This window comes from Anas platyrhynchos, chromosome 10 (assembly GCF_047663525.1).
Source record: "Anas platyrhynchos isolate ZD024472 breed Pekin duck chromosome 10, IASCAAS_PekinDuck_T2T, whole genome shotgun sequence".
Classification (NCBI taxonomy): domain Eukaryota; kingdom Metazoa; phylum Chordata; class Aves; order Anseriformes; family Anatidae; genus Anas; species Anas platyrhynchos.
In genome coordinates this window covers 17,035,805-17,060,546 of record NC_092596.1, presented here as the reverse complement: position 1 = coordinate 17,060,546, position 24,742 = coordinate 17,035,805, and the positions used below count along the sequence as shown (strand labels likewise).

At 48.2% G+C, this 24,742-nt stretch overlaps 1 protein-coding gene across 4 annotated transcripts in view; it reads right to left on the bottom strand.

The window, feature by feature from the left end:
* FHL1 (four and a half LIM domains 1) overlaps positions 1–22,293 on the bottom strand; it is a 28,722-nt gene extending 6,429 nt beyond the window's left edge. For 2 of the 4 annotated variants that reach the window (XM_005023786.6, XM_072043030.1), the window contains exon 1: positions 22,135–22,293. Coding sequence is in view for 2 of the 4 variants with exons in the window: in XM_005023784.6 (XP_005023841.1) it covers positions 4,460–4,481 (22 nt within the window). In the remaining 2 variants the exon portion in view is untranslated. Of the gene's footprint in view, positions 1–4,459; positions 4,619–22,134 lie in introns of those variants that run through there. The other 2 variants (XM_005023784.6, XM_005023785.6) reach the window with 2 other exon arrangements.
* Between the last annotated feature and the right edge of the window lie 2,449 nt (positions 22,294–24,742).

Here is a 24,742-nt window from a genome sequence, read left to right as displayed (position 1 = left end):
CTTGCCAAGGTCAGGAGACGGCCACGTCCTGCTGACAACTACGCCAAGGGTTGTGTTTGTGCCGGTTCAAGTAAATGAAACAAACAAACAGCTGGGAAACATGGAAACTATGTGAGCCACCGCCAGCCCTGCAGAGCTTTATCAAGCGAGTGGGTTTTATTTAGAAGAAACGCAGTTGTACAGAGTCCAGGGCAAATGGTATCGAAATGCTCCTGATATCAGGTTTAGGGTTGCTTTCAACCAGATGTAATTGTGAACATATGGCTCAGGGAGTAACACGATCCAGTGTTCCCGTGCAACGCATCATCTGCTAACGTGAGACACACATTTATCACAGTAGCTTTAGAGCCCCACAGACAATTAGCATCGGACCTGGCAGCCCTAGGAGCTTCTGCCCACCTTGTGCCATCTTATGGACCCAAGAGCCCCTCTCATACCTAAGCTGTGGCATGGATTTGTTCCCAGCTCTTACAGGAGCTTTCTGCCCTCAGCAGAACCACCCCTGCCCTAATCTAGACCTAGAAAGCCACCTCTGTCCTCTTGCCTGCCATGAGCACACAAACACTGACCATCTTGTCCCAGCAAATGTGTGTCTGCCCACCCCTGCCGTGCCAAGAGCCCAGACCATCCACACCATCCCCTACAACCCTCCCACAGGAGCAGCCCACCAGGGGCTGGTGACGAGAGCCCAAAAGTAGTGGTAGCAGCTGCACTGGGACCACAGGGACATTTCTCTGGGGTGGAACAAATGTCCCTCATGGCTTCAGAGCACGCTGCCCCACGGAGGAAACTTTTGGCACCCTGCTGCTGCTCCCCCATGCTGCTGAGTCCCCTCTCACAGGAGGCAGACAGAACAGAACGGGCATTTGTTGTGTAACCAAACAAATACATTTTCTGAGTCTAGATTTTGGAAGTGATTTATCATGATTTTGGAAATGTTTGCCTCCTTGATAACTTCAGGCTCCAATTGCTCCATGTTCCCACCACTTAACTTTCCAAAGCTTAACCCTGGCCTGTCTTTGTTGACTTGGAAAAAAGACAAATCATGAAACTCAGGACACACCAGAAACTACCCCCACTTCAAGCAAGGTGTCCCTCTCCTACCAGCCTGGCAGAGTGCTGTCTAAATGTAGCTCCCTGATGAATTTGGCTACAGCTAAGGGGCGGCTGGCCAGACCAGTGGCCTTCTCAAGTATCAGGGTATTTGGCACAAAAGACCTGCTGGAATTCAACCCTAACATTTACCTGAACACAGAGGTACAAGTTAGCCGCTTGTCCCAAAAGAGCATCTGCAGCTTTACAAAGCAGCCCCTCGGCCCACAGACAGACACCCATGCCTTTTATCTTTCAAACAAAAGTCTCAAATGTTTGGGCCCTACAGGTTTCCTGTGCACCTCAGGTCATGCTGATACCAGGCTGCGGAGCAGCCAGAGCTGTCCCAGCTGGTGGTCAGGGCTACACCGCTGCAGCACAGCAAGCTGTGGGACTGGAAATGGTGCAGACCTGAGAATCACAGCCCCACAAAAGCTATGGCATTAACACAAACCCTGCCACTCCCTTCAGTTCCTGTCTCCCACGGCCCCGTGCCGGTTCATCCCGGTTCAGCCAGGCTGTGTACCACCACACAGCAGCACAGTGGTTTGCAGAACAAATGAAATCAGAGCGCTCAGCAAATGAAGCTGAAGCATAGCTGATAAGCAAAGCACTTAGCACAGGATATGTGTTAATGTCTCTGGGGAATATGTTTAAATGTGATAAACCACCAAGGAAGAACTTCAAGTGCGGTCTCTGAAAACAACCAGGGAAACCGTACTTAAACCTTACGGGCTATTCTGTCGCTTAGGAAGGAAGATGAGGCTGAAGCTGTTAACCCTCTGCTGGGATACTGGGCACACAGGGAAAGAGCAACTGCTTTTTGGCTGTCAGCTTTGTTGTTCTGAGCAGACAGAGTACACAGCCCCCATGCCACCAAGCAGTGACAGCACCTGCCTGTTTCAGCTCAGGACCTGGTATCTGCTGCTGCGTCACCTGAGTTGCTACTCTCAGCATTCTTCTATATGTTTTGTGGTTTGCTATAAATACCAGGGAATACCCTTAAAAGAAGCGTCCTGTTAATCAGAAAGGAGAAGCAATGCTGAGAACTGCACCTCAAGGTCACAGGCACACTGCCCTGGACAACAAACATTGCTCTCTTTCCTTTGGCTTTGCAAATCACTTGCAGGTCATTTTCGCTGGGAGGGCTGGCAGTAAAGAGTGGAGAGCTATGTTCTCCCATTGCCAGGCTGAGGCACGTGCAAGTCTCATACTCTATAATTCAAAAATTAGTCTGATGATAAAATAGAATCTTCTTTATTTAGAACAAGAATGGTTCCAAGTTCCTCAGGCAGTTGCCAAAATCATTCCCTATGGTCCTATTGCCACCATGTCTGAGCACATCCCAATCATTATTAAATCTTCACAGTTCCCCAGGGAGCAGGGACGTGCTATTAAAAACACCCTGCAAACACATCCCCCAGGGCTGACTTTCACACTTACTACAGAGCTCAGCTAAGGCTAGCAAAGCTCTCAGAGTGCACAGCACCACTGCCTAGAGTAGGCCTGAGCACTGAGGCAGAGTTTAAGCAATGAAGCTCAAACCTTTCCAAACAAACTAAATCAGTCAAGGCAAAAAAAGTTCTGTTCAGTATCTGCGTGTTACCTTCTCCTCTCTTACACTTCCAGCTTTGCACGGACCTGCACCATCTCAGTAGCTAGGTGCCCTTACCATGTCCAGGTGTCCCCAGGAGCCTGACACAAGGCTTTCTCTGGCTGCGGGGTTCCTGCCCCGGGGCAAGCGCTGTGGCACCCCCCAGGTGATGTGCCAGGGAAAGGGGCTCCCTGCTGCTCTAAGATTGGACATGGAGCTAAAACTTGGTGGTGGCAGCACTCCAGCTGCAGCATCTGCTCAGCAGACACTTCAGTATTTTATATCAAGCACAACAATGAATGCTGGCAGGGCAGACCCTGCCCTCGGTTCAGGTGGCAGGACCAGCAGCCGGGCTGGACAAAGGCCCTCACACAGACCTGAAGGCTGGTGCATTTCTGCACCGCCTGAAAAGTGCACAGGATGTCAGGTTATCACTGCTGTCATTGCTTCGGTTTAAAACTGGCTACTCAGGCTTGTGTTCATTGCCGAGGAGCCAGAGATTTTGTGACCAGCCCCAGTCACTTGTCCAGGGAGTTTGGTAATGCAGGAATTCTGACTCGGCTCTCCCATAATCTCAGTGCAGTGCCCGAAATGCCAAGAAAAGCCCAGTCCTTGCCCCGGAGAACATCTCCCCACAGGAACATGAGGAAGAAAAGAAAGAAAGAGCTAGAAGTAGAATGAAGTGATGCTACAGTATCAGTCAGTCTGGTGGGCTGAAGCGAGCAAATAAATGTAATCTTACTTCTGAATTGAATGAATTGCTCTTTTTAAACACCTTTGAGATGTTTAAAAAAATGATACCGTGGAAGTCAAATATCAGTTGGAGAGAGATATTGCGTGATGTGTATCTGCCTCACACAAGCAAATCCTAAGCGAGTTACATGCCATGCAAGAAGCCTCATGCTCATGCCTTGTCCCAGGTGGCTTAGCATGAAGCTGAGTTCCCTCCCTAATTTTTAAGAAGCTCTGTGCCCCCGGCCAGGTGTGGAGCACCACAGCCCCCTAGCTCTGAGTGTGCAGCAGCTTGGTCTGATGCCCACAGGAGCTTCAGCCCTGCACTCCAGGGCATGTCCACCCCTTGGGCTACGTCCCATTAAGAGATGCAATAGCACTGCAATTGGATGTTGTCACCTAGGGCTGTAAATACGTTCTGGGCACACACAAAATCAGTTTTTAAGAATCAGTCAAGTTTTTCATGCAGAGCTGACATGCACTGTCAGTGTTAATGAGAAGGAAAAATTAGGTTTTTATATTATTACTACCGGAGAGAGAGTCGACCTCTTTGATCTACAAGATAAACACAGCAGAGGGAGCAAGCACACACCGCCCACTAGAGCAGAGCAAACCATCTGGGTTTACCCACTGGGCTTCTGCTGCAGGTTTCCCCTGCCCCAGGCAGTAATGCCACAACAAACTGGCTGTGGGGAGAGGCGCCATCCCCCACCTTCACCCAGTCTTCCCCCAGTAACAGCTGAGCCCCAGCCCTCTCACTGCAGCAGATACAAAGCATACACCCCGTGCATTTTACAAATGAGTAAACATTTACAACATTTACAAGGCATACAGCCCATGCCACCATGCTCTTCCCAGCACCAGTCCCACACACTGGTTACAAGCCTGTTTGCCATCATTAGTTACAGCTGCAGACTGCAGAGACTTAAGACCACATTTAAAAGAGTTATTTCTCTGTTAGCAAAACCTTCCTCCCTGTTCAGCAGTAATTTCACACACAGGACTTCTCCCACAACGCAGACCGCAGCATGTCCACTTTACCTGTGTGCCTGTGGAAAGCCATGATTAACAGCCCAAAGTCACAGGCAGCCCCTGAGGCAACAGGGTGCAGTCTCTTGGCTGATTAGAAGCTGCCTCTTTTGATAACATACATTTAAACGGAGGCTATTAATACAGACGGGACTCCTACCAGATGTCCACTCCCCTCCCCAGAGATCACAACCTTAATCCCCCTTGAAAATTCTTACCATTTTAGGTGATCCGAGAGAGAAGAATAGGATCCAGAGACCTCTGTAGGCAACATTCAAATACCTGCCCAGCTACTCAGCACCCAAATTAGTCCCAAAGGCAGAGAGTGCCTTAGGAACTTGACCCCATGCTAGTACTATTTGGCCTTGGCTTTAGAGCTAGATTGTGTCTCATAACAGTCCTGAGCTAAATTACAGACCCAGTGTCAATTCTGCACCGCCGCTGCCGAAGGGAAGAGGAGAATCATGGTCCCCAGGGCCAAAGGTGCTAAGGAACTAGCTCTGGACCATACATGAGGGGCTGTCTCCTGGCTGTAGGGCCCAGAAAAGTCAAGGGTTGCTCACCGGGGGACCCAGCAGAGATTATGGAGAAGCACCAGGAGCTACATTCCTGGGAGTTGGACTTGTATTCAGCATGAGAGGGAAGCTGAAGTTTTATTGCCAGTAAAACTACCGTGCCTCCAGCTTTTACCCTAAGGAACCTCAAGGCATTAATCATCCAGAGCGAACAAGTCCTTGAAGAGCAGCACTTTAAAAGCCAGGTTTCATGATTATGGGGCTTCTCTAGCATCTAACCGTATGGTTGGGCTTGTTCCATGATAGGATTACAGAGAGCAATGGCTCACAACTATGCCCTCTCTGCTCAGGTGTCCCCAAAGCTCTGCAGCACAATGGGAATTTTGGTGACCTACTTCTACTCGAGCTATGGCAGGGAGCAGGGGGAGCTCTGGTCCCAGGCTCACTCCTGCATTCGGACACAGGCTGCAGCAGCAGAGGCAGCTCCATGGCCATGCGTGTGCTGGGTCATGCAGTCAGCAGCAGCACGTGTGGTCGGGGCTGTGGCCAGGGACGCCCAGCTGCTAATCCTGCCTTGACACTGACTCACGGCATGGCCGTGGGAAAGGCAGTTAGCCTCCCTGACAGCCAGTGTTTATCATTCCAGTCGCAGCCCATCACAGTGGTGTCTGGCCTCCGAACAGCCTGGCACTGGGCACGTCACTGCTGCCCACCACAGAGGTGCCAAGGAACTCCTGAACTGCGTTTGTGGGGCGGGGAGTACAGAGCCTTCACCCCAGCACCAGGCTTGGTGACCGCCCTGGGCCTCTACAGCATCATGAAAGGTCGGCATCATTCCGACATTCCCAAATTTTCAGCATTGCCTGGGAAAGGCCACACTTGACAGTGTGCTGTCTCAAAACAGCATGGCACGGATCCACTTGTGTAGCACTATGAGGCTGGGAAATGTGCTAACATACTAGCGCACCAAAATACTTTGGCTAGAAAAAAACCCTACGTTACTCTGCCCCAGCTCATCTATAAACTCAAGCAAATTGTTTGCATAATTCAGATGGTAACAGGAACCCTAACAACTGGTATTTTCCTGTGCTAATCTTGCTGAGTGCAGTGTAATATTTACAGACATGAGTTCATTTTTGGCAATGCATGTCGAGTTTGCACCATTAACCATTCTCATTCCTTTCTAGTTCCCTACACAAAGCGCTGGCATGCTCCCACCTGGCCGTCATTTCCTGCTTCCCCAGGATACCCTCTGCTCCCAATCACAAACAGTAACCTTTTCTCCCCACCCTGAAAAGCAGCACAGCATTGCCGTGCACCGCCAGCAGCTGCCACGTCCCACCCAGAGGTGGCTGCAGTCCAGCTGCAGTGTGGCAGCATCTCAGAGGTGTACGGAAAGTAGGGATGGACACTTGGCCATCAAAGTGCTTCTCATGCACAAATGCACGGGTGTTTGCAGCATGACAACAGGCACGAGCTGGAGGAGGTGGCAGGGAGGAAGCTTGACCCAGCAAGAGGAGCAGGACCCAGCCCTGCTGATGCCAGCGAAGCTTCAGCGTGAGCCTCCCTGGAGCTGCATCTCATTGCACAGCTCAGGGGCCCTGGCAATCCCCCAGAGCCATCTGTACTAACAAGGCCATTTTTTGCTTGAATTTGTGGCCTCCTGGGCCAGCACAGCAGGAGGTGGATGGGAACGACACTTGCTGAGAAGACAGAGCTGCTCTTGTTGTTTTGGCTTGTTTTAGCCACATGACCCTGAGCAATTCCCATATCCCCCTATAAACCTCCTTCTTCCCTGCAAGTCCAGCTCCCTCTGAAGAGGATTAAACGCACTGGTGATGCAAGGTACAGCACAAGCAACAAGGAGGGTCATTGTTGCCCTGTGAAACATGGCATGAAGCAGAAGCCACCAAGCAGGAAAGCCTGCCCCAGAAAGGCAGCAAGCCAGCCCTGCCTGAGCACCTGCCAGTGCCTGCAGACAGTGTGTGCCACTCATGGGCACATCGCATGGCCTCGTGCAGTGTCACCATGAAGTCTCTGCTCCCACCTCCTCCGTGCCACCATGCTCTGCCAGAGCTGGGCAGAGAGGGAAGCATACTGCAAACACATCAGCAAGTGCACAGCAGGACACACAGGCTTAGGTTTTCAGGTCTTTATCATGAAACCTCATCTGTCCTGGAGGTTTTCAGCCCCACAGGGAGCTGGTCTGGACACAGTCACTCCACCATGCAGGTCTGACTGCAGAGCAGCATGGCTGGTGCATAGTGTCATCCGCTCGGATAGACAAATGATTCACATCGTGGTTTCCAGAGTATTTTCTTGCCCTAACAATCCTGCCAGAAAAGGTCTGGGCGTCTCAGCTTGCCCACACATCCTACTGTCACTCAACAGGCTGCAAGTCCTAAATAGAGACAGTATAACCCAGGCATTGATGAACTATTAGTCACCATCATCAAAGAAAGAAGCAGGCAGCAGTAAATACGAGCAGGAGGGGGGCACCTGTCCACCTTAGGATTAACACTTTACTTTCTGCTTAGCGATGAACAGCAAACATGCACAGAAAAGCACAGCCACGGTTCAGTGGGCTCCCCACAAAAGCTGGGGCTGCAGGACACTCCCCAGCCTTTCCATCCTGCAGGCTGTTGGGGCTGCTGTGATAGCACAGTATCTGCGTGGCCCTGTCAGGCAGCACAGGGCTTAGCACCCCACATCCAGGCTTGCTCCCACCTTTTGCACAAACATTTCCTTTGTTTCAAGTAACTGCAGATTCAGGTGGTGTTTTTTTTTTTGGTTTTGTTTTTTCTTCAAATCCACTCGTAGCTTGCATGCAGTGTGCATTCTCCCACAGCAGGGAGCACTCCTTCTGCCCAGCCTACTGCAGACCTGAAATTTCCCTTGGCTCTGCTGAGGCAGAGACTAAACAAATTTTATGAACAGCTCCACTAACAGCTCTCCACACCACACTTTTTTTTTTTTTATTCCCCTCTAATGACACAGAAACACCAGCAGCATTAGGGTCCAGGACTGACACCGAGGGCTGATCCAGCTCTCCAAGCCCTCAGTACACCCCTGATGCATCTTGCAGGTGAACTCACATGAACACAAGACGGGCTGGTTCACAAGGGAGGCAGCCACATTGACAGCAAAGACATCACTGCAGTGTCAGGGGACAGACATACCAGCCATCACGCAAGACTCATGCTCTCAGGGAGCCAGCTCAGCCCATCCTCCATGGGATCCCACTTCCCACAGGGAAGGTGGAAAGGGAAACAGGCAGCACACAGCAAAGGCACCGCAGGTGTTTCCCTTCCTTCCATGCTGAATGGTCAGATCCATGTGCTGAGCTTGTCAGTGCCAAGGGACGCTTTTAGGATCAGCTATGGACATGTGGGGCAAAGGAATTGGGAATAAATTTATAAGAAGGTAGATACAGGCTGGGTAGCCCTCCACAAACTAAGATATAATGTAAGTACAAAAAAAAAGAAAAGAAAAAAAGGAGAGAGAAAAGACAGATGGAGAAGAAAAGAGAAAAGAAAAATAAGGATGAGGGTACAGTAACAGACAGAAAAGAATGGCCCAGAAATAATGGAGCTGGAAATAAAGGGATCTGAAAAATAGCAAAATTGGGAAGACACAAACTGGGTTTTTCCCATCTGCCTCCATCCACAGTCTGGACCGTTTCCAGGACTATTCCCATGGCAGCTCCAAATTTATTTCCCTGCTGCCATCTGCTCTGCAGCTCCCCTCCACACACGCTCCCGACTGGCACTTGTTCCTGTCAGCTGTTGCTGACATGGCAGACCTCTGGTGGCTGCTGAAAGCCAAGTGACACCAAGGCTTGAGGAGAGCATGTGTATAAATCAAGAGCTGCTTTGTAGGCGCAAGGTTTTGTTCAGCTCCTGTCCTCCTGTCTTGTATCAGTGGAAGAAGTCCCCAGATTAGCATCTCAAAGCCACACTCTCACTCACACCAGCCAGGCCCCTTCATTCAAAACTCCATGAAGAGCTCTGGGGCTTCTGCTCACCGCAGTGCCCAGAGCTTTGGCTCCAAACCTCCAGCTAAGCAGTGCTGCTGCTTCAACAGTGCCGGGTGTGATGCCTCTCAGTTACCTCCAGCACTCCCACCAGATGGATTCCACATGATCTCTGGGGAAACCCTCCCCGAGGCCAAGTGATCTGTACCACAACCTCCATTTCCCCAGCAATTACTTCAAAGCTTCGTGCTTAGGACAGCAGAGCTCTGTTAGGGCAGTCCTGGTTGACTGCAGACATCTTTGTTCAAGTTTCGATGCAGTCACATGCAGGAGGAATGACCAGTGGAGTCAAAGACATGGCAGAGGTTTGCAAGTCATAGCCTTCCCCTATGGCTTAGTGCTGGCTTCACAGCTGAAAGCATAACTGAAGTCCCTGTCAAATAAACACCGTGCTGATGCCGGCCAGGCAGCATGGCAGTCTTGTCTAGGAGAGACGAAGTCTGATGAGCACTCACAGCAATATAACCTTACCATACCCATGCAATAAGTGCTCGTGTTGGGGCTTCACCGAGTAGTTAGCGAGCCTTCACTGAAATGGTATTTCACAACCTCCATTATGCTGTCTGCACTGCTAATTGCTTTCAGTTACTTCTCATAGGCACAGCAGCTGGCTGAGTGGTGCTGTCCCCCCGTGAAGTTAAACAGCTCACTGTGGAGAGCACAGAAGGAAGTTCAACTATGTGCATCACTGCCTGAAAGCTGGGTCATTCACCCTCACTGGATTCACACCCATTACAGATCAGAAATTAGCAGCTACCCAGCCAGCAGCTCTCCGGCATCCACCATATGGGCCTCCAGCAGCCCTGCCACCCTGCTGCGTCCATTCAACGGGACCTGGCAGCCAGAAGGACGAGGTGAGCACCGTAGGCTACGCCTGTGCTCTTCTTCCAAAGGCAGGGAACACACAGCATGCTGAGCCCAAGCCCCACTTCTACTATTTTATTTTCAGGAGAGAAGAAGAAGGAGCTCTTTGTGGGTGGACCATGATCCTGGCAAAAGACCTTCCAGGGATTTAGCACGTGGGAGACACTGAGGACACAAAGCTTCAGCTGGGGTGGTCAGAGATGGGTAAAGCAGATGATTCTCAGAACAGGGCTAGGCAGAAGCACGCTGCCTGGCTATGGGTGAAGGTAGGCCACCACTTCGATGAGAAGGACGTGCCCTTCCAGGCATTGGCATGCCAGCTGGGAAGACTCCCTGGCATCCAGCACACCATCAAAGCACCGCCCGAACTTGGCACGAGCACCAAGGCCATGTCTTGAGCGCTGATTTAGAGCTGGTGGGAGCCAGCCCTGGCATATGGGTTTAGTAGAACAACCAGCCCATTACCTCAGGCACGGGACAGTCGCCTCCAGCAAGATTAGCGTTTGGCTATCTACGCTTTCTGTTGTTAGACGGCGCTGGTGGCTGAAAGGACCAAATCACCCTTGTTACATGGTCATTTTTAAAAATAACATTTCCCAAAGCCCCACAGTGCATAACCCTGTGTCCGTCTCAGATCCAAGAGCCAAAAGAGATCAGCTTGCAGGGCTGACGGGGTATTTTTGGGCACTCTGACTAATTGTCAGGACATATGCTGTGCATTCTTTACAAGGAAAAACAAAGCTGCAAAGTCCCCTCCAGTGAGGCCTATGGGGTTGGATTAGCCACAGAAGTTATTCTCAGTAATTCTCTGCTTTGGGAGGGTTTGATTACATTTCCAACTCCTGAAAAGAGTGTTTTAAAATGGAGGAAGGGGTCTGCTTCCTTGCAGCTTGACACCAATAAAAAAGGCTGAGCCATGTTGCACCACCAGCAAGGACAGAAGTGAAAACCCTTCACCTTGGAGTGACTCCAAACTCACAACTGCTTTTTTTGCATCACACTACATCGGCATTCACTCGAACTGCCAAGGGACGTGCTCCAGGACAGCCTGGAGATGTGCTCCAGGACAAGCCAAGGAAAGGACACTCATTTGAGGAGCATGAGGAGGCCCACAAGCACCCACACACTTGTAAGATGGAGATATGGTGCAACCTCCTGAGACGCCTTGCTCTGGTCCTGCATTGTCACCCATTTCCTCTGCTGAGACAAATGTCATTTAACTTTCTCCTTTTCCCAGGCATAGTTTGCGGCCAGAATTCCTTTAAGCCAGTTCATGCTAATACTCTGCGAATCAGCACTTCAAGTCTCTCATGAAAGCCCTGTTCATCTAACAGCTGCGCACCACCCTGCTCAGCCAGGCTCTTTGCCCATCTCCTCTTTCAGGGAAGTCTGAGACCTTGCTGGACTAGACCACTCGCTCTGCTTCTACTGAACTTGCCTTGGATGCTCCTTCCCCAACTGACTCCCAAATACAAAGACTCAGCAAAATCAGAGAAATCATCCAGACTTCAAGAAGAGCCTGAAGCTTAAATAAATACATGAGTAGTTTGCCAGCTGTATCCCTCTTCCTCCTCCAGACTCAGGAGTGAGGTTCTCCTCGCTCAGCAGCTGCAGAGCCTCAATGCACAGCAGCCAGACACAAAGTCCTCCTCAGAGGCCATCTCCCCAGGAGGAGCACCTTTCACCAATCTCCTCAGCACCTCAAAAGCCCTTCACTCTCACACCAGTTTAAGGCAGCACTCACCCGGCTGTTTCTTTATACTTACTTATTAAGGCAACAAAGCCTCTGTGTGCAATATTGCCACAACACTCAGGGACACGCAAGCCCAGAGCAGCCCATTGTTTCCCCATCACTGTGTGAGATCTGAGCACACATTGCTCTTCAGTCTCAAAGCTGTTTGAATGCTTTAACCCTTGCTGCTGCCACCCCTGTGCTGCTGGCCCACGCATTTCTGCTTTCCCTTTCTGTGGCATACAAACATCAAACCTTGTTCTTTTTGTTCAGCAGAAACACTGCTCCAAAAGCACACACATCTCAGGGTGACAAGAGCTCTCTGAAGTCTCCACCAGTGCTTTCTGCATATTTTTCCCCTAAGCTGCACAGCAATTTCCACTGAGAATAAGTGTTGTCAATTCAATTTCTAATAGCGGCATTAAAATGTATGAGCCATTTCTCTGGAGTCAGGAATAATTTTTTCAAAGTGCCTGTGTGCTACACGAACATAATTCTCATTTTTCATAAAGCTATCAGGATCCCAGCTCTCCCTGGAAATCATGTCAGATCAGAGCTGGGCAAGGACTACACCAAAGAGCATTCTCCATGGGGTGGGTTGGAAAATACTCACTCAAATTAAAAAATAATAATAATAATAAATAAAAAAAAAAAAAAAAGAGGAACAAATACCTAAAGTTTTCATCAGGGTTAGGATTCAGTTTCTGCCAAAACCAGGGGGACCCAGCCTAACCCTCAGCCCAGGCCGGAGCCCAGGCCTGGTTCGCAGCATTGCAGCTGAGTGCCTTGATGGGAGCTGTTTGGGTGTTGGCAGGGAGCGAGCAATTTGCCTCCTCCTGGCATCCTCTTGCTCCAGTTCTCAGGGAACCTAGCAAAACCGCAGTCGCTTTGGTGTCTTCGGGAATGTTAAGATCAGTAAACTAATACTTGACAAGACCTAGCAGAGACAGACCAGCTCAAAGCAGCATGGGGAGGTAAGGTTATTTATGCTGCTAAACTGAATTTGCTCCACATTTGCTGAAGCAGCAAATGCTTTCATCCCTCACCTCCACGGGGACAGTCCAGGGACCGAGACTCCTCTCCCACATTCCCACTGCAGGTCTCACAGCAGCAAAGCACGCTACAGCGTTACTATCAGTGCTCACTCTTGGAGCGACGGGCAAAGCCTACAGGCTGTTACATTTATCACACAGAAACCCTGGAATAAGAAAAATAAGATACTTAGAAGTGTGCTTAAATTTATACACAGAAATAAACCAACTGGAGTTGGTACAACCACTTATGTGTTTCATTAAGCCATCCTCTGCTCTGTGGCTGGATCCAGGCCCAAAAAATGATTTTGTTTTCTTTTTCAAGTAGCAGTGAGACAATAAATTGAGGGACAACGAGTAACACAGTCTGCAAAGGGAAACAACCCTTCTCAGTACAATTGCTGCTGGCTGTCAGACTACTGTCCAAATCAAACTACCACAGGATCGGCTTCATAAGACAAAAAAGCAGTGTTAATTGCACACAAGTGCCAGAGAAAACTGTCAAAAAGCTAAAGCAGATGTGAAGCAGTGGCTTGCTTTCTCTTAAAATGAGCTTGTGCAGCTGCATTACATGAGAGCCCACAAGCGCCTGCATTCCCCTGGGAACAGGGCAGAGCCATGGGGAAAGGGAGAGGTTTTCAAATCCTCAGCAACTTCTCCAGCAATTATGAGGGACTCTGAGTGTGGGACTCTACTGTCACCTTGCTAAATTACATCTATTAGGCCAAATTCTCTTCTCAGCTGTGCTAGAGCCAGCCCAGTAGCAAGTCTTGCCTGCTTTATACCAGTGTTGAGCCATGTTAGACTCGGTCCTGGCCAAGCCCAGGATCTGAAAAGTATGGCAGTGATTTTAGCTGTGCAGAGACAGCCAAAAAAGCAAATATGCTTTTGTACCAGTAGGTGAAACAGCGGGGTAAGGACAGGCTGATGGAGGAAGACACAGCCAGGAGAGACATCGCAGACCTGCAGGGATGCCTGTCCCACCCCCAAAACCCAACACCTACTGCTCTATGCCACAGAAGAGAGAAGACAGAGAATGTCAAACCCTACATCGAATAACTCACATGAACGCTACACAAGCAGTGCCTCATCTCCAAAGGGCTACTGAAAGGGCTACTGAAAGCAAAAGACAAAATGCCGTGGAGCAGCCCATTAGCTGCCTACCAGCTCGGTTATGGGCAGCACAGGGGATGTAGCAGCCAGGTCACAGGGCTCAGCCACCAGCAGAGTAACACAGGCTCAAAACCAGCTGCTTAGGTGGCACAGGTGCTCCTCTGAGAGTGCTCCCAGTTATAAAAGACAGATGCGTGCAGGTGAACTCATGCTTCTTTCACCCAAATCTCACTCGGTTGTAACTCTTCACATTAAAAATCACCTTTTTCAAATGCCACCCTACCCAACTGTTAGGTTCTCTTCCCTAGAGCTGATCACTGAACATACTGGCAGCTGTGATACAGAGCTGCCCATGATGCTGAGGGACTTGGTTGTGTCACCAAAGCATTTTCCACATGGCCCCAGAGAGCAGCTAGAAGAAATCCACCCACAGGCCTGGAAGGGATTTGCAAGAACACAGAGACCTGCCAGTCAGTGCTTATAAAATTATAATAAAAGACTTCCAGAACATAAAAATACCTCTGCTGAAACCAATGTGCTGTTTATAGACACAACCTTTGTCCCTTGCTCTAGAATACATTTGGATAAGCCACGTGTTTAATCCAAAAAAAGATTGAGTTTTTGTATCATGTGAATATGTTTGTGGATTATGTTTCAGGGGCTCAACTTTTGTCTGCAATTGTACTGTTGATAATTGGTATCTGCTTTCAATCACTATGTCTTAGAGGATTTGGTGAACTCCATCAACGGGCCTCAGGCTTATGTGCTGTTCCATCGAGACCTCCACCCCTGACCCCTAGCCCTACTCCCCTTTTGTGGCTCACCCCCAAAGGCAAGAGGCAAGCACGAGCAGGAGCATGGGGTGCTGCAGTGCAGCTCTGTAGGTGCCGCTGGGAAGGAAGGGGGAGAGTGGGTGCTTGGGGAGCACTGCAGGGATGGGCAAACACAGACAGGTGCCAGGTGCCATCACCAACATCAGCCCCTCAAACAGCAAGCAAGTCCTGGTCTTAATACTGTTCTGGTTATGTAAAGCAGTGGGTGCAATAAGGGCCAAATTTTTGAGGTCCTAATGGGGTACATTGCAGAAGGTGAGTCAGGTTTTTCTTAGTACTTGTTCCAGAGCCTGGAGCAGCAACAGGGGAGAGGCTCCACTTGTCAGATTCACCCATGTAACCTCAGATGCTTAAAAGCAGCCTTTACCTACAAGCCAGGCATCGCAGTTTACCCCACAGTCCTTGCACAGGGAGCGGTTTCCAAGATAGGGGAGAGAGCAGAGGAAGCAGTCACTAACCCCCTGGGGCTCTCTGACCCATGGTCCCCCCAGGAACGTCACTGCTGCATTTCCAGGAATTGTGAGGGCCTGGGCTCAGCAACAGCCCCACGCACTGTCCCCCGCACGAGCTCATTTGCAAGGCAAAAGCTTTCTGGCAAAGCAGCTCGCAGTGTCCAAATGTCGGCAGAGCAGACAGCGTTCCTGGCGCTGGCTCCCTTTCCATCCGGCTGCTCCAGCTCAGGCACCAGCATTGCTCAGAGGATGAGCTCATCGCTATTTCAGGTTGAATTTGCACTTGGCCATCTCCCTGGTAACCAAAACAAATTACTCATTGGTTTATAGTAGATTTATTGGTTGTTTGTTTCAGTGTCTAGTGAAGTGCACAGTTTCACCACACTACAGCAGCGATGTAGCCTGGTGTCCGAGAGCGCGTAGGACGGTATTTACAGCCACTGCCATGGAGATGGGCTGTGCTAGCACTGGAGGTCAAAGGGAAAGGTAACCGTGGGCTGATCCCAGAGACGTGGAACTGTAAAAAGCAGGTGTGTGGCACGGCCTGAGCTCACACATAGCACAGATGTTGCTGCACGCCAGCCTCCTGCCACCCCAGACACCAGGCAGGTGTTGGCTGCCTCCAGCACAGCAAAGCAGCCAAGGAGAGGCTGCTCACGATCCTCCTCACCCAGAAATCAAATAATCCTTCCCAAAACAGGTATCTGACACTAGTATATCCACTAACACCAGCTATCATCAGCTTCATTTCACAAGTCAGAACCATGAGGACACGAGCCAGTTATAGGACTCACTGCCTGTTTATGCTCTTGGACAGGAATTTTCCCCCATTCATCATCACAGGCACCAGCACAAAGGGCACAGAGAAGCCAGGGAAGCAGGAATAACTCCACTGTATTTGCCCACAGAGTGCTTGAAAGGAAATCAGCAGTTCCCATTTTTCTGTCACACCTAGACCTGAGCCAAGATACAGCTCAGAAGTTGCCCAAATTGCCATGTACATTTAACAGAGGGTTTAGGCTTTTGTTGTTTTTTGCTGAATGTGTTTTTGCAAGAAAGAAAAACTCTATCCTGATGATCTCAATCCGGCAATCCAAAATGTTCAGAAGTCCTGCAGACACATAACCGGTGGCTAGGGCCCCAGCCCTGCCTTCCCCGACAGAAGCAGGCAGGTTGTGTCCCCTTCCTGCAGGAGACCTGCTGCAATCAGCCCGTCCTGCCACACAGGCAGGTCCAAAGCTTCCACTTTTAATTGAAAACGGTATAAAAGGGAAGATGTCAGCAGATGGCACACTCATGCATTAAACGAAGAAAATCAGGATAAAATAAAAGAGACTTCAGCCCCTGCCGAGCACCTCTGTGCCTCCACAGGGTGAGCGTGGGCTGCCTTCTGGTCCTGCTCTGATACTGCCAGCCGTGCCATCTCCAGAGGCAGCTCCGAAATACGTTACACATCAAGTGGCATTTACCTGGCAGGCTGTTCCAGGGTGGAAGCGTGACTGGCTTTCAGTCAGCAGAACAGGGGTAGACAGGAAACAGTATTTGCATGTGCTGAGTGAAATATATAGCTCTGTGTATTTTTAAAGTTAGATGAGACCAGAGAGAGAGAGGGATTCTTGCACCCTCGACTGCTCACTACTGGCTCTCCTATGGTACTGTCAGAAGCAAGACCAGGTCAAGACAATGCTTAGAGATCACCAGGGAATTTTAAAGAGGAAACAAATCAGTAGGAATTACTTATATTTCTGCATCAGGACTAAATTAGGACCACACAGCCCGCTGCTTCTGGAGGTGCCATCTGCATTTGCGTTCCCTCAAACCACCAACAACCCTGCAGCAAATGCTGTACAGAAGAGAAGGATGCAGTGCCTTGCCCACAGGATGCTAACAGGATCCTAACACTGCCTCAGCAGGTTGTTAATCTGAACGACTGGTCCAATGGATCAGGTAAATCATGCTAGAAAAACCCCTGTAGTGCCCAGCAGCGGCATGACTGCACAGAGCTGTCCCAGGTTAGCCCATCCCTCAGGATGCAGGTAGTCCTGGGAATGGCACATCTGTGGGATGTTTAAAAAAAGCTCTCTGCTATGCCAATAAGAGAAAGGGCAAAGCAACGGGGCAGAGCACGGAGTGAAAAAGACTCAGGAGTCCAAAAATGAGAAGAGAAGACAGAAGCTGGAAAGGCAAGCAGGCAGTGCCTCAGAAGTGACTAATTCCATGCCTTTGCTCCAATGTTTATTTTAGAAAAGAAGAGATAAGAAAGGCAGCTGGTGGTAACAACTGCCAGGGGAAGCCAGTCCCAAACTAAACAAATTGCAAATGCCTTGCAAGTAGCCAGCCAACTCAGATTGATTCCCATTACTTGGGGCATTTCTTTAGAAGAAAGTACATTATTTTCTTCCACCCCACCTTGGCATTAGCAATAGGGAAGCTATATTTTGGGTGGTTTCATAGTTACTCTAAGGGGTACTCAGCCAGGTACCACTGGAATCACACGGAAACTGAATATTCCCCACTGAAGGCACTGTGGAATAGCTGGGACAAAAGCCAACTAGCAGCCACTGTGGGCCAGACCAACTGTGGGTTTAGTACTGACCACTTATTTTTCTTAGCAAGGGAATAAAGGCACATCCAGCATACTGGTCCATAACACAACATTCTGGAGAATTGAGTGCTGGTGTTGTTTTTCCTTTGCTGTCTTCGGCCAAACAAAACAATGGAGACCAATTCTTGCTCTGCCAGAAGCTCTGAAATCCTCTTCTGCTTAGACACTGCTGTGATACAGGAACATTCACATACTGGTGCAGCCACTTTGTCACTAAAAGTAGCTTGCAAGAGTCAAAAGCAAAAATAAGTGGATCACTCATCCCTGTGCCAAGTGTGCCTCCAAAAAGAGTCCCTTGGCACTTCTAGCACATGTAAGTGCTTGTTAACAGTGGTCCCTTAAACCCTTCATGTCAGGACATGGACACCACTGGAACTAGCCATCATTTGATGAAGCTCCCGTCTCAAAGCATTAGGATCTCTGATGCCTTGAAGACAAGTGGGACAATTTTCCTGAAGGAAAAGCATTTTTCAGCTATTTATCTTGTTCTTCCTCTCATCTACATCACAGGTGTAAAAATGTCAGAACTTGAACTGTTGAGCTACAGTAAAATAAGAAGTAAATGGACTCTGGAGTATTTTATTCCAAGTTATTACACCTCAAGATACACCTGTCAGGCAGATTTTATTCTTTTCCACTCCAGTCTGGTGTCCCCTTTCCAGGAGGAGAAAAGCACCAAAAACCAGGAAGGCAAAGAGCCACCCTGCACTGCTTATTCCCAGCAGGAAGAGCTTTTTCCTGTTCTTCCTTTGAGGTCAGGGTGACAATTTGTGCTCTGCACTTGATCCCAGCAGATCACAAACGTAGTCATGCCCCACCACTTTTAATCCCTCGCAGGTACTGGCTATTCACTGCCTACTCATGCATCAAGCAGCCAGCTCTGCTGGGCAGGTGAAAGTGGAGGTTTCCATTTCCAGTTCTTTTCCACTACACAGGAGAGAGAGATCCCAAATTACATCAGTCTCTAGGCTCTGCTCAAGAAACAAAAAAGACCAGGCACATCCATGGAATGAGTGGATCTTCTGAAAACACCACTCTCTCCAAGCAATCTGAGGTCAAGAGGGTTTGAATTTCCTATTTGCAGAAATAATGCAGCTCTGTAATACCATCCAAACCAAAATTGTAACTTTGTCTTAAAGTTTCCAGTCAGGCGCACAGCAAAATACCACCACTTCCACCCTGGGCTGCAGTTCCCTTGCTGTCGGGAACCCTGTCATGACTGTCCAGCCTTTTCCAGGACACTCTTTAATTTGACTTTTTTTTTTTTTTTTCCAAGATTACTTCTATAGGACCCTTTTTATCCCACTCCAGCATGGCTATAGTACAGTACTTGCCCTGATTTTGAACAGGGCAAGGATTTTTTTTTGATGTTTAGCTAAGTCCTAAATGTCATTTTAACCCTCTTCTCCCATCAGATGTGAGCCCTATTTCCACAAGGGACAAGCTGGTTCCTGAGAGGGAGAAGCACAAGAGCATCCACCCATCATCGGTCCCCCAGACAACACTGCTCTGTCTTGCTCCAACAGCAGGAATTTGCTCTGGCAGCACTCTTGCCACCACACACACTGGGGTGATGTCCCAGAGCTGCCCATCTACAAGGGTCCCAGTCACAGCACGTCGGGGAGCTGAAACGCACCGGGCTGCACCCTGTGTCTGAATCCAAGGGAAACCCCAGTGCCTTGGCTCGTACACGCTGCCAAGTGCTGCAGACAGGGTTTTGCCGGAGCACAGGGATTACAAGACAGAATATATAGCACAGTCCTTCTAAAACTACGTTGCAGAAGTGGAAACAGGCATTTATCTAAATAGCATTTAATCCTTTACAGTTCTAGTGTCTCAAGAGCCATCTGGTTAAAATTCCTCTCCAAATCAGGATATCTAAATGAAACATGAGGTCTCTTTCTTCCTCCCACACATGCTCTGCCAAAATCAGACATAAAATGACTGATCTCAGACAGTTTTGTTTTGTTATTATCCCTGAATCTTCCATAATAAAGAAATGGAAGGAAAAAAGAAAAAAAAAAAAAGGAAAGAAAGAAACCACAGTGAATCAAGCTGAAGCACATTGACTAAAGCTGACAATGTGTTTTTCATAACAAAAATCACAGGTCAGGTACGGGAAGGTTCCTTATACACACATTATTTGCATTACCTTTTCAAGCAAAAGTTATTCTGCCTAACCAAAGTTACAGAACTGCATCTGAAACCTCAGCTTTGCTACCTAAATTCCCCAGCATGCCCCCCAGAAGGGGGGTAAGCTCAAAAGGGCATCATTCACGTAGGCTACCACTGATCGGGCAATATTATTCCTGACTCACATCAATATTATCCCCACTGAAGCACATTTCCCAGCTCCCCCATGCTAGGAGTTGTGGGTTCATAGCACTAGCAGCAAGTACGTTTCCAAAATGGAATAGGGAAGGCAATCACACAGGTGTGGTGCTCAGGAACAGTGGGATATCCTGCAACACTGAACAACCCTATTTTCACATAGGTATTACACAAAAAGAATTGTTTCCCGGGGATAAGGAAGGCAGTTATGTAAAGCTTGTGTTATATCCTAGTAAAACAGACATGGACTGCAAGTCATAGTTAGGGGATATGGGCCTAGATCAGAAATAAAATGTGTCCTACAGCATCATTCCCTCATTCGAGAGCAGGGACCTGACAGAACTCCCAGGAGCTGCTTCGTGCCATACGTCTAGATTTTCCATTCATGGTGCAGTCCGATGGAGAGGCTGTTTCCGAAATAAAGGCCAGCCAAGATGGGTTGAAGAGTGTTTATATTCAAGTGTTTGAGTACCATAAACGATGCCTCCTTTTGAACAGCTGCCTTTATTTACATCCAGGCAGAGAATTATACCAGCATACGTGGAGGCAAGCCATCATTCATAGCAGGGAATAACTTCTCCTGTTAGAAACACTTCAAGAGACCAATCCTACAGACCTCTCCTGGCCAAAATTCCCCAAGAGCAGTGCAACTCAGAAAGCAGCTATAAACCCCAGTCCTGAACTGGTTCCTTAGAGCTCCAGTACAAAATCAGAACAGTTAAATTTCTGTTGTGCTGAGCTCTTGTGGTGCTAGCTCTGAAACACCCCCGTTTTTCTACCAGGTATTAGTCAAAAATGAATTTTTATATACTGCATTCTTTACCAAGAAATTAGGAACTAGTTTGTATTCAAGAATGCTGTACTAAGGGGGGAATAATATATAAAAGAAAGAGGGCGTTGTCATGGAAATGAAGTATGTGGGTGCTTTTATAATTTAAAAAGAAAGTTTAAATTTTAAAGCCATATTTGGTTGCTTGATCAGCTATTTACTTTGTACATCATAGCTTAAGAATTTAATGAGTTTCCTTTTTGAAAGTTTAAAAAAAAAAAAACAACAACATAAAACACTTTTCCTCTCAAAACAAGGTAAGAAACTAATTGGTAGATAGATTGTTTTAATCATTTTTCCCATTCATGTGCTAGAGCACAGTGATTTAAAAAGCAGCTACATCCATTTCTAGACCACAGACTAGCTCCTGTTTATACAAGGTGAACTGAACCAGTCATACACATTAACTTATCTTTTGAACAGTTGATAAGGATTAGTGACAGAAACACCCATCTTGCAAATACATAGGTGAATAGTTTCACTCATATAAGTAACTCCACAAATACAGGTAGATACAAGGCGCAGTATTTGCGTAAAGTTAAAGGTGTTTGCATTCACATGGGGACAGCTGCAAGCATGGCTTGTTAGAAAATCACAACTGTCCAATACTCCATAATACAGAAAGCTGAAGATGCGATAATTATTAGCTGAAAGCTTGCATTTCCACCTTCCCCAATTCTGTTACAGCCAGCATGCTCCCACAGTTCAGTGGGTATCGTTCCCTGCTTTCCAAGAACATCACATCACCTGAGGAGCTGACAAAACAGCCACTAGTTCAGTTATTTCCTCCTCAGCTGTCATTAAAAACTTCCAACGGGCACATCTGATCCCCCGCCTAAGAAAACAGGCTGCTGACAGCTCACACACGGCTCTGTACCACTGCAAACACTCCCGAAACGCCCACTCGGCTAGGAAGCAAAGAGAAAAAGCTATATTTATACCCCGGTGGCCGCCTGTACTTTCAAAGCCATCACCTTCCAGGAGGGAATGCATGCATCAGAAAAAGGATGCGAGAGAAATCAGAAGCAAGACTTCAGATAAATCCCACACCCAAAACTCCCCCTAAAACAGAGGCAGTCTCTGAGGTTAACTTGGTAATCCATGAAAAAATCGTTTGCTAAGAGTGTTCCAGAAGTACATTACAGACTCACAGACTTCCCGTTTCCCCCAGCCCTGCTCTCACAAACCCTTCCCCAGCCGATTCCCCAAGCCGAGCAGCCCCAAGGCAGAGGACGCCCGGCAGGAGCCCTGAAATCCCGAAGCCCCGCAAAGTGCGGGATGCTGAAAGCCTCCCTGCGCTGCTCGGCAAGATGATGCTCGAGAAGGGAGAGAGGGAGGCATGTGCTTACTGGCTGCCGGAGAGCCTGGGAGCTGCTGCGAGGTGGCTGCTGCCCGGAGCAGGAGCAGGAAGGGATGGAGCACACCCGGCACAGCTGGGAGCGACGTGGGAGCGCCTCTGGCCAGGGCTGTGCCTCCAGCCCCTGGCCGGACAGCCGCTGCTTAGACACTTATAGCAGGGAGGCGCGTTGCAAAAAAAAATTAATCCAGCCAATAGCACCGGTCCTGCCTGGGGAGCAGCTGGAGGGGGGGGAACAGCCTGCTCCTCCCAGGGCCTCTGCACCAGCCCTTTGGGGGGAAAACCCAACCAGTAATGGCATTTTGCTGGCAGGGCTGCTCTCCCGCTCCCCCCCAGTTGTTGCTGGGACCCGTGGGATTCAGCAGGCTGGGCAAAGCAGTGCTACCCCCAGAGTGTCCCCCCAGAGCATTTCACACATGGAGAACGCAGCACAAAAACTTTATGTGGGGAGTCAGGGGGAGAATATGTCATCGGTCTCCCATCCTGCCCAGAACACAGTTTAAGTGATACCAAAAGATGAATATTTTCTTCAAAGCAAATATAGAAAAAGTACTATCAGGCGGCAAATCATTCCCACATTTAAACAAATCTGACTGTTTGTGCCACACACCAGGCAAATCTGACAACATTCACTTCTGGTTTTTCCCCATCCCTTATCCCATTTGTTTTCTGCTCATGTATCTTCCAACTTTGTCCTGCTTTCTTCCATGCTCCTCCTATTGAATACATGGCCCAGCAAGTTTATTTTCCACAGGAGGTGCTTGGGTTGGATCTCTTGCATTACAAATAGGTTTTTGTGGTGCCTTAGAGAACCACAGAGCTTCTGAGTAAAGACAGGAGAGGCAGGGTGAGTATGCTGGGTATACCACTTGTATTCTTGGAAAGCAGATCACAAAACTGGGGCCAAGGGATTTCTGCTTGTTTAGTAAAAAGAAACAAACACTGCAATAGAGTAAGCACACCCTTTCCAGAAGCATTTACATTTCTGTGTCTGTTTCTCCATGCAAACAGGTGAGTACCACATTCTTCCAACATCCCCATCTTACACATTAACAACGTTCCTCACAGCTACAAGAAAGCTGGGCTGTCCTGAAGTTCAAGGTTCAGACTGTCACCACTTGCCAAGAAAAACTTCAGGCATACATGAAATACAGATATGAAACACCCATATTATTTAGCATTATAGACTGAACTGATCCATTTTCATATGAATTTAAGTACTTGTAGGAAATCTAAAAGCTGGCTAGAATCTAAGCTAACTTCCCCCCCCCCAGCAGCTCTCTCAATCCACATAAAAATTTAGTTACCATCGGAAATAGGTTTTCCCTAGTGGCCCTCTCAACAGGAATGTTAGCAAAAGCCTCCTGACCAGAGATGGGTCATTACCCCTGCCACCACAGGGGTATTTAGGGACTGCCCCTGCATCTTTGCTGATACATCTTGGAGGAGCACAATCACTCTACCAAGCAAGCAAGCCCAATGGCAGGTGCTTGCAGCCCACCAGCAGTGCAACAAGTGCAGGGAACAGCACCTGGCTGCCACCAGGACCCTCTGCCTCTTATTTAAAATGTTAGATGTCATCTACAAACAACGCAAACCAGAGATTTTACTGTCAAATCCCAAACACCATCCACCATCAAAAACAGATCTAAGGTACAACATCTATCAGCCTAATGGCATAGCAGCTAAACAACAAAACGACCTGTTTAATGTGTTCCATGTCACTATTACAAGTCCCCCCATGATTACAGCAAAGTGTTATTTGAGCAACTTGTTGCTCTCCTCAGGCTTCAGCTAAAAGCCTGGTCCCGCACACACGGCTTGCTCCAGACCCCACTGGCTTTCCTGGCCAGCCTCATAGGCACAACATCACATCCAAAGAAGCAGCAGAATAAAGGACCACGAAGGCGCGTGGCACAGAGAACTGTTCTGCCCCACCTTCAATATTGCTGCTCCTGACAGCAAGTGAGTGTTTGCAGTACCAGACCTTAAATCTGCAGACTTAAGATGACCGATATACCTGACACAGAAAAATTTAAGCACTCTTAACCTCACACATATCAAAATAGCAACTTAATTCTGTTTGGGAAAAAAAAAAAAAAAATATATATATATATATATATATATACACACACGTGTATATTTAGAAAATAAAGACAGTATGCAACTAAAGTCAAGGAAAAGGCACTCAGGCATTGTTGTATTACAGATACAACATGGCACTACAAAAGTCTCTGCCAAAGTGCTGTATTAAACAAGAATAAACTGCAAGAATGACACAACTCATTTCACAGGGCTGAGACAACTCTGAGTCAACCCCATGCTATCACCATTGCTTGCTAAAGAATATACCCAGTTATTGCACATATTGATTTTTGGCAAACACAGTAAATTTTTTTTTTTGTTAAAAATAAAAATAAAAAATGAGGATTCTAATGCATCCTTGACTGGCTATCCAAACAAAATGAACTATGGGCAGAAGCACTTAAAACTAGGTCGGTTAAATTACTCACCCAAAAGCTAACTGCTAGGAAACTTTATTTGGAAATAGCAGAGCTCGTACAGTTGGGCAAGGAAGCTGCTTCACAGCAGAGCGCCCT